Source organism: Phaseolus vulgaris, chromosome 8 (assembly GCF_000499845.2).
Source record: "Phaseolus vulgaris cultivar G19833 chromosome 8, P. vulgaris v2.0, whole genome shotgun sequence".
NCBI classification, from domain to species: Eukaryota; Viridiplantae; Streptophyta; class Magnoliopsida; order Fabales; family Fabaceae; genus Phaseolus; species Phaseolus vulgaris.
The window spans coordinates 43,965,530-43,976,060 of NC_023752.2; the positions used below are offsets into that span (position 1 = coordinate 43,965,530).

The 10,531-nt window shown below is 30.2% G+C and overlaps 1 protein-coding gene across 3 annotated transcripts; it reads right to left on the reverse strand.

The window, feature by feature from the left end:
• Window positions 1-84: 84 nt before the first annotated feature.
• Window positions 85-8,015, reverse strand: LOC137826245 (protein RBL-like). 3 transcript variants are annotated; one of them, XR_011083463.1, is made up of 7 exons: window positions 7,884-8,015; window positions 7,670-7,768; window positions 4,986-6,073; window positions 4,648-4,906; window positions 3,841-4,018; window positions 1,119-2,741; window positions 85-321 (listed from the first exon to the last, which is right to left on the reverse strand). XR_011083463.1 is itself a non-coding variant. In XM_068632140.1 (6 exons), the coding sequence occupies exons 1-5, from the start codon at window positions 7,900-7,902 to the stop codon at window positions 3,843-3,845; spliced, it is 1,641 nt and encodes a 546-aa protein (XP_068488241.1). In that variant the 5' UTR covers window positions 7,903-8,015; the 3' UTR covers window positions 85-2,741; window positions 3,841-3,842. The 3 variants fall into 3 exon arrangements, 2 of the variants coding, with proteins under 2 accessions (XP_068488241.1, XP_068488240.1); XM_068632140.1 differs by having other exon boundaries at window positions 85-2,741; XM_068632139.1 differs by lacking the exons at window positions 85-321; window positions 1,119-2,741 and having other exon boundaries at window positions 3,659-4,018.
• Between the last annotated feature and the right edge of the window lie 2,516 nt (window positions 8,016-10,531).

The following is a 10,531-nucleotide window of genomic DNA, read 5'->3' on the forward strand; positions in this document are numbered from 1 at the left end:
ACACAAATTTTAAGTTCTTAATTAAAATATAAAGTTACATGTCATCGCACTTGTTCAAATAACTTTAAAATGGGTACCAGCATATCTAAGTAAACAATGAAAATGCATAAAATCTGACATACAAAAGTTGAAATACTCAAACTAATAAACTAAGCTAAAATTACAAGTGTTGATCACTAATAAAAATACTAAAAAAAAACAAACTATCCAAATCTAGATCATTACTATGATAATCAATTCAAGCTCAAATAATAATAGTCTTCCATGTGATCTTTGTCCCCCTTCATTATCATGGCACCTCCTCCATCTCTTGATGATCTTCTTTATTTGGAATATCATAATAATTTAATATATAAACTCTCAATGTCAGAAGAAAATTTTATCATTATCTATAATCCAATTATCATCTCACTAAATATGATTAATTTTATACACAAGTTCTCCTAAGCTACTTCTTGGTTAATTCATAACAAATCTAAATCTTCCATTTACTTTTCTTTCAAATGGGTTCATTTCTATGTAAGGACCTAAAAAGATACAACTGCAAATAATCATGAAAAAAAAAATATGTTTATCTTTGTAAAAAATTTCAATCTAAAATACACCCAAAATTATACACTAAATTCCCCATATGAATTGCATGTCAACTTTAATATTTGAAAAGAAAACTTCTACAACTCTATATGTTCCTTCACACAAGATTTTCACCATTATGATGATTGAATACAAAGTGTATTTTGAGAACTTCTCTATTAAAAAAAATATTCATATTTATAGTAAGGAATATCTCAAAAATAATTTTAACTTTATTCAAATAGACCCAAGATAATTTTGGTATTAACTAAAAGTGTGGCTATCAAAAAATGTTCTTGAAGCCTTCAAAATTTTAGTTTTTTCTTTTGTTATTAACAGATTTGGTATTTGTAAATTTCCACAACACTTACCACCATCTTTTTTTGTTATCAAATTTTAACTTGAAAGTTAACTATAAATCTAAGACTAGTGTAATTGAGAGATAAGATAGCAATGGCAAACCGGCAAGGATTAGTTTGTCTCATGCTTCATTAATGAAATACTGAATTGAAAAAATTACAATTACTTTTCAATCAAAGAATTACCTTTCATGGATACCATTGAAGGAACTTTGCACATTCTGGTTTGTCCACAATCCATTTCCTCATGCATCATGGTTGATCTCTTGTCCAAATCAACTAAAGGAGCCCTTTGCTTGGATAAGCCCCCTCAAGTAAATCACAATGTCTTTTTAAAACAAGGGTTATTTAAAAAAAGAAAAAACTAAACTGTATAGAAAAAAAAACTCAAATGTTTTGAAAAAAAAAACATTAAACGACCCCTGAACCCAATTGTGTAAAAACTACTCTGAATTATAACTTCCGAAATCAAAATTAAAATATGTTTTAAAATCATGTGCATATTGAGAATAGTTCAAAGAATTCAAAGCAATTCGATTTGATTTATTTCAACTTATTGATTGTTACACAATTCAGTTCGTCTAAACAATTATATACTTTAATTCAATCAGACTACTTCTAAAAGTTTACTTCAACTGATAAGTTCAATTTATGCATCTTGTCCACCTCAAAACCTTCTCAATGAGATAATATATAGACAGGTTGACCTTTTAGAAACTTTTAGATGTAATAAACTTTCTTTTTAAGTCAGCCTAAGCATTTTACTTTAAAAAAATTAAACTTAAAACTTTTTAATAAATAGGTAAAACTCCTTGATTTATTCCCACCACCTATTTTGAATGTGAAAACCACCAATAGAAATTAAAAGATGGTTCTATAACTGACAATGGATTTGGTTGAAACGAAAGGGTGGGCAAGGGAGAATTTTGAAGTTCTAGGAGATTGAAAATAGTATATGATTTTTTGAGGCATTAAAAAAAAGTTATTCTTGAAGTTTTATTTCCCTTTAGTAATACTTGTAAGAGTATAATCATCCTCCCTCCTAGCTAATCAACCAAACCAAAAAAGAGGGCCCTTTTTCCTCTCCTTAATTTGATCATAGTTTAGAAAAATAATTTCAGCCACCATCTTTTCTAGATTCACCCATATATCATAATGGTACATTTAAATCTCTTCCATTGAACTCTATATTCTTCAATATCCTCCATAATCATACTGATTTTCTTTTATTTTTTACTCTAATTTCAAAGGTAGAATGGTGGCTTAAATCCTATACCATGTCTGGCAACAAATTCCAGCAAGTTATGAAACTCATCACCTCTAACCATATGAATTACATGGCATTCAAGCTTTGGTAAGCTAAAGACCTGGTTCATAATTAAAATATCTTAATCTGACCTATTTACTCGTCAAGAGGCTAACCTGTTTCAAAAACTAACCTAGCCTGAACCTGCTTCACAAAAGCTTAAAAACAAGCCAATAAGCATTAACAAATTATTAATGATTACAATTTTTTATGTTATTATTAGACGTAAATTGCAATATATATATATATATATATATATGTATGTATTATATATTATTTACATAAATATAATATACAATAATATACTATGTATATTTAAACAGACATGTCTATCAAGCGTAATAGACATGTCTACCAAGAGAAGATGAACACAGAAGACAAAGCTGAACAGAAAAAGAAGTGGTGCAAAGCTGGTCTCAAATAATGGATCTTTTTTCTGGCACAGTAGGATCATCATATTCTAGAGATTTTAAGCTCAACATCATAAAATCCGCCAATCATCCCTAAACATATTTGAAGAGAGCAGTGTAAGATTGTTGGGTGCTAGAAAAATCATTGGATCATGCAACTTCCGTAACAAAATAGGGGGCAGCATATGGGACCACAGGCAATTTAAACAATGTGGCACACTACACATCACAATAAAATGCAGAATGCAATTGTGCATTTATAAATTACAAAACAAGACCACAAAGCAAAAGATTGGACAAGTTACAGGCTTTAGTAAATACAAAAACAAAAATGGTTGTGGATTTTGCACTTACCTCAAACAACTGCACCCATTGGGATTGGAAAATAGGCCTTTGTATGAGAAAGGGGTAAATCAATTTAGAGGAAACTTGGGGGTGAGAGAGATGTTTATTGTTGGTTTTGTTGTCATTTAAATGTAACACTTAAAATGGCAACCACTAAGTGTGTTGTTCATTGATCCAAACAATAGGCATCCAATGTTTAGAACACTAACTCACAAGGCTGACATGCAATGTCTGAGGACCACCAGTGCATCTTTCTCCTTGTAAACATAGTAGTAAAGTTAATATATTAATAGGTGATTTACTCTTATGGACCAAATAAAACTAGTTGAGAAATTTATTTACTCTTATCATAGGATGTGGTGTTTACACCTAATTATGTAGTCTTTTATATATTATGAGGTTCAATTATGAATTTTGAATGAGATGTAATGATTTTATGTATGTGTATATAAGTTTTCATAAAATTGTAGGATCTTACGATCCGGGTTATGATCTTTCAATTTACGATTCGCGTTTATCTTTCCGATCCTAAGTAAGATCTCGATTTTGACTACCTCCCAAAGGTTCAACAAGTTAACAATTAACCATTCAAAAATGTTCATATGAACTCAAACCTATCTGGAAAAAACTGATATCAATGAGGATGGCCAGAAAAAAAAGATGAATTAAAGGAAATGCCAGCTTTCATTAACCATCACCAACTTAGAAACAAAGGTCAAGGAAAGAGAAGGAGTCAAGTTTGAATAAAGCTATGCAAACGTAAGATTTTTAAGAAATGAAAACCAAACAAAGACAAAAATTGATAAAAAAAAAATTGTGCTTTGTAAATAAGAATTTCATAACCTACAATCATTCATCAGAAAGCCCATCACCATGAAAACTGTTACCATTATCTTGATCAACCAAAGATTTGCTCTTAGGTTTTGCCAATTTGCTAGATTTTGAAGATCTCTTAACTTTTTCTGCTTGCAATTCCAACACCTTCTCTGAAGGTTTCCGCTTTCTTTTAATGCGCCCAACATCGTCTTCATGAAATTGAAAAATAAAATATTGTTACTGAAGGCATCATAAGAGTCAGAGGTCCATACTAGAAAATACACAATCTCATTGACATTTCAACCACACTGGAAATAAAAAGGAGAACTTCTAAGCCAGTACAGCGGAAAAAATAGCAGAGACTTTGAAATTTTTTTAGAAGCATAATCACTAAGTTAATTGATCCTAAACTGTAATTAAACACATTAAACCTACCACTATACTTGGCTAAGAAGAAATAGAGCAAAAAAAAAAGCTAAAGAATACAGATAGAGATGCATTTCCTTTTAATTGGTTGAAGAGAAAAGTTGACTAAATATAAAAACTTCGAAATTTGTTTCTCCTCCATTCTGTTCAACTCAAATTTCAATTTTTTTTCACCCGTCGTTATCTCTCCATTCAAACAAGCATAATAGTTATCCAATTTCTTCTAGTAATAGACTTAATCAAGTGAAGTTGCAAATTGCAAAGTTAAGCTTACCAGATAAATTTACTGACAAAGTCACAAGATCATTATTCTATAACTTTTATTTTTGGGAGGAGTAGGAATTAGAATTAGAATTTGTGATAAGAATTAAATCACTTAGCTACAATCATACAATGAAAAGCATGTTATTACCTTCAAGAGGACTGGATGCATGATTCATCATAAGTCCATTTGGTCCAGCTTCTTCTGAAGGGGATCCAGTGTTATTGCTGTCCAACAACTTCGAAGAACTTTCTGCACACTTGTCTTGCTGTTCCGGAGGATCACGATTAGGGGTTGCTGGCAAGAAACATAGCTCTTCTTGAGACATATCAGAATCACTGAAAGTGGCATCTTTCTCCACTGATACGATGTCAACTTCCTCATCTTCATTTACATCAGGTCCTTTCACCTGCAAGCATATTACACAAAAAAGAATGGGCAAAAGGAAATAAAGATGTCCATGACCAATCTAATAAAATAGCATTTACCTTCTCAGTCTCAGGAATCAGATCAAATTCATCTTCACGCTCTACGTATTCCTCATTTTCCTCAAGCTCCTTGAAATCAGGAGCAAATGCACTCCAATTTTCGGTATAATCTTTTGCCCATATATAAACAAAGCCATTCAGGGAAACAGATACAACAAAAGGATGTACAGGATGCCATGCTAGATCGATAAGAGCTTCCTTTGGTCCTTCAAGAATTTTCACGAGATGTCCAGCTCTATCCCATATGTAAATCTTGTGCTCACCTTTGCTAGCAGAACCACCAACTACCCACTCACCATCACCACTGAAACAAGGAGCTTTCCAGTGTACCTTTGTGATGGCATCTTGAAATTCCCGGAATAAAATTAAACATTTTGATCCAATGGCCTTCAACTTCTCACTATTATTTAGATCACCAAAGTTCTTATTCAAGTCATCAAGGGTTCTGGCCTCCTCTTTCAGGGGCAGAAGGTTTTCATAGATCCTTATTACTCTATCATTGGAATTCGTGAGTAGATACTGCCCATTCCTGCTGAACACAATGTTCTTGACAACAGAACCACCGGTGATTGGAACTACAGCACGCACTTCACCATTTTTGTAATCAATAACAAGAATTTCACCTTTTGAGTTTCCCAGATAAACCAGAGTCCCGTACTTGTTAAAACAAGCAGCAGTTGGTGTGAAGGAGGTGATTCCATCAGAAGACTTATTGCGTGAAGGAGGGATTGGTCCATTGCTCGTCTCTGACACAGAAACTTTAAGCAAAGTTGTGTTTCCTGTATTCAGGTCAACAATCATAGGAGCACATGAAAGAGGACATGCTAAGCAAAGAGATGGTGTTGAAGATCCTGGATGAAGACGAGCTTGTAGAGGGGTTTGTTGCAAAACTATTCGCGTTATCTTCTTACCACTCATAACATCCCACAAAATTAATGATTTGTCAGCAGCAGATACCAGAATTCGATGACCATACTTTGACCAACAGATGCTGGTTATGGGTGAAGAACATTCATCATCATGAAGAATCTTAGCAATGCCTCTTGTTTCGAAATCCCAAATAACACAACTTCCATCATTGCACCCAGCTGGTTTAATTGTGCAAATCATGATCAAAATGAGAAAATAGATATCATCATACAATAACTCCAATAACTTTTGAACAAATAACACACATCATGGAAACAAGTCCATGCTTCAGAAAATTAAGCACCACGATTTTCAAAGAAAACCTACTACTAATTTATCTTGAAATCTAATCCCAAAAAGAAAATATGTCTAAATAAAATCAAATTAGAATGTTTTTTCAAAATTGTTGAACTTAACTTCATTCTAATAAATAAACTGAATATAAAATTAGAATAACAATCAGATTGGCGTAGTACATAACTGAAATGGATAGTTTAAAATATAAACCCAACAAAAGTTGCTCCGTCGTGAGCAAAATTCAGATGAGAGCCAAGCCATAGATGGTTCAGAAAGAATTTGACACAACTGTGCAATCAACATAAACCGAAACACAAACTGATTATTAGCTAACTCTTGCCTGCAATCATATTGTACTTGGTTCATTGAACTTAAACTGTTCATACCATGAACTTTAAAGTACGTGCAATAATTACAATTGTTTAGTCAACTCTGTTGATAGAGTATGTGGTTCATGAGTCTCATCCTAAAATGCATGGTTCATCAATATCAATGTGCAGCAGTAGCAAGTATATCAAGAGTCTATATAATGGATGATGATATGGAGAACCTGATTACTACATTTCTAGAAGAATTCCTAGAGAATAGACTTTAAACTTAACTTAACTGGCTTGTGAGGTGAGACCCTCGCACCATGGTGGGAATAGTATTTATGGGTGGTTTGATACACGGTAGATCCAACAAACCTAATTAGAATAGACTAAAAAAACCTAACTAGGACAGGATCTTATACCATCTTAGAAAATGAACTTTTAAGTCAAACTCAATCTCACAAAAAATTTGAAGTTTGCACTTATTTATATACTATAATTTGATCCTATATCCAGTCAATTTCAGATAATAGAAAAAATACTTCTATTAGTTCTCCCAAAAAGATTCGATTCAGTCCTGTTCTGTCTCTCTCTTTCTTCCCCCCTCTAAATTCACTAAATCATACCATGAACAGGACTTGCATAAAAATTTAACTTATTTTTCTATACGAGACGAAGCTTAGAGATTAACATGAACAAACAAACAACCACATCATGCATATCACGTTTATTCAGTGCATTGAGCATCAATTGCACAATTACTACATCAGGGGAACATGAATAACATTACTATTTCTCCATCCACAAGCCAAGGCAAAAAATAGTAATAATAATAATCAAACACAATACTCCACTCTACGCTTAATGCTAAAATCCCAAATTCAACATAACCCCACTAGGAAAACTGCCAAACAAAAAACACGCTGAACAAAAACAAAAATAATGTCCTTTTCTTACTGGGTCATCAGGTAAAGTTGAGTTCTTTAACCTTGAAATCGCCACTTAAAACATTGAAACGGATTTTAACCATAGCCCATCTTTTAAAACCAAAATCAAAAGACAAAGACAATGCAAAAATGCATCAAGGAGAATACCCAAAAAAGACCACAGCAGCAGTTGAGTACGAAACATGAAAGAGAAGGAGACATAGAGAGATAGAGAGCTTACCGGCAAGGAGGGTACCACGGCGATTGAAGGCAATACATTTCATGCAGCCATGTTCCAAATACTCTTCGATCACTTCTGGAAAATCACCCTGCAATGGATCTTTAACAAGGTGCACGCCACAATGGTAAGACAATATTAGAAAAGAGAGGACAAAGCGAAAAATGACATGGAGTAAAGAAAAAAAACAATGAAAAAAAAAAAAAAAAAAACGAACCAATAATGGAGGCGTTCATCGTACTAAGAGAAGGAAGGTGTCCACTGCCCAAAGCTAGCAGAGGGGAACAAGATTGAAACAGAGGAATGAAGGAGGGAATAAGTCAACAATTACAAACAAAAATAACATACAAAATTTACCATGATGTCTATTTATTTTGTCAGAACCCTCACAAAAAGCATGTATTAGGTTTAGATTATTTTTTTAGAAAATTAAAAAAAAAACAGAAAGATATAATAGGATAAAAATACTTGAATTGATCAAATATTTAGGAGATTATGTCTGTTAATTTCATTTTTTTTATAATTTTTTTATATTAAGCATCACTATCTAATTTCACATCTTTTATATAACAAGAATCATCTGTTATCACATGAAAAAAATTATTATAAAAATATAAAAAAACTATATTAAAATTCATGTTATACATGGATAGATTGTACATATTCATAAAAAAATTCTAATAACAGACTAAATGGAATTTTATTATACTAATGAAATGATTTTTTATAAATAAATCTTAAATTAACTAACTTATATGTATTTCATGAATTAGGAAGCATTTAACCAAAACATAAACACATTGAAACTAAATGGGTGTTAATTTATATTTGAAACAAATTATACTTTCTAAAAAGTACTAATATTTCATAAATCTTCAACTGATTCCTTCTTTGTTGTTGATTGGTCAATTAAGGTTTAAAATTAATTTTAAAATATAAAATAGTTAGTTAAATATAAATAACGCACCACCTCTCTTTGTTTCATGTTTTAAATCCTATAAACATGTGTTATTGATTGCAGTTTGTTTTGGAGAGAGAGGGAAGAGAAGATATGGGTGAAAAATAAATGAATAACGGATATAATAAAAATATAAATTATTTTATTAAAGAAAAAAATAAAAATAAGAAAGAAAGAGATTAAGAAAATGGAAAAAAGTAATAATGATTTATTTGTATCTATAATTTCTATAATAATAGATAAAATGTCATCTAATTTTGTTTGTCATGTTTATTTCATTTTACTAGTCTCACATATGTATAGGTTATCAGTGTCAACTCTCTCTCATAATTATTATTTTTTTTATAAATTACTTCCTATAAATATCTTTTAAATACTTTTTACTAAATGTAGACTCATTTATTTTCAGTACCAAAGAATATATATATATATATATATATATATATATATTAATTTAAAATTTTCATAATAAATTATATATTATATCATTATCGATTATATTTACAATAATTAGTTATATATTATATTGTATATTTAAATTATTTGATAAATATCATGAATAATTTTGTAATTAATCGAGTAAGATAAGAATGAGAGAATTTTGTTTCGCATTTAAAGGTGCCACATTGATTTCTTTTTCTCTACACTGCCTATTTTTTAATAAAAAAATATTTACAAATTAAAATTCATATATAAAAATAAATATTTTTATGATAATGAAAATTTGTTACTAAAAATTTGTATTGAAGAACAGGTCAAAAAATAATAAGGGAGCAGTTAAATGATATCTTTGAATTGAGAGATGAAAAAAAAATAGTTTAAAAGAATTGTATGGTTTGCAAATTTCTTATGATTTTGTTAAACATTACAATAATCTACAATCAATAAGTACTATGGGAAGAAAAAAATATTTTTTGATTTTTATTATGGTTTGATTATATTCAATTTTCAATTAACTTATTAAGTTTCACAGACTATTATTACAAGTGACAAAGTATTATTTATAATGTAATTAAAAACTTAATTATTGTTTGAATATTCAACCATTAATAGTCAAAATTTCAATTATTTTTGTAACTCAATTACTTTTAACTAAAAATTTGTATTGCTTAGAAATTAATCACTCTTATCTAACAGTATTGTTTTGGCACTAGTACACTTAATATGTGTCACTCAATATTTGAAATACAATTAATCTTAACTAAATAAACAAAGTTTGTATAAAGATGTGATCACAAAGATCACAAGAGTTTGTTGTTCATTATAAAGTGTTAGCGTCTTCTAAGGTATAAAATTATATGCACTCTTTTCTAGTTTGTTATACAAATATAATGTTCTTCTATAAAACTTTTAATGTTACAAAAGGGTTTTGACACTTAAAATTGATCACTTCTCTTATCTTCTTCAAATGATAGCTTAGAAGAAATAGTTATGAATATTTTTTTATAGTTGAGACATTAAGAGCTTTTATACTCATAGGACTCCATCTTCTTTACTATTCATGCAGCATCAAATGCCAATTTCTTCTTCAAGCAGCATCAAATGCCAATTTCTTCTTCAAGCAACATTCTAATAGTTGGCACTATTGTATTTATTAGTATTATGTCATATACCATTTTAATCAAAATGAAGTAGAAACGAAAACCATACACACTAGATAGATTTGACACTAATTTGACTTGTGTCAAGATAATTACTGAAACGAAACAACTTTAACTTGTAATTCAAGATATCTTAATGTTCACCCGTGAATCATCTAAATAAATATAAGATGCAGATATTCCTTGAATTAGAGTACTAAGCTCAAATAATATTTTCATTAAATAGAATATAAGTTTAAGGTCTTTGTGTACTTAATATTTATTTTATTGGAAAAAATAAAACTGTGAAATATTATTTTTCTATAA

Excerpts from the sequence above, each read along its gene's own strand:
- LOC137826245 (XM_068632140.1), bottom strand. Across the intron at positions 6,074-7,669 it reads CCGTGGTACCCTCCTTGCCG|CTGGGTGCAATGATGGAAGT; the intron begins GTAAGCTCTCTA and ends CAATTAAACCAG. Across the intron at positions 4,019-4,647 it reads TGCATCCAGTCCTCTTGAAG|ACGATGTTGGGCGCATTAAA; the intron begins GTAATAACATGC and ends AATTTCATGAAG.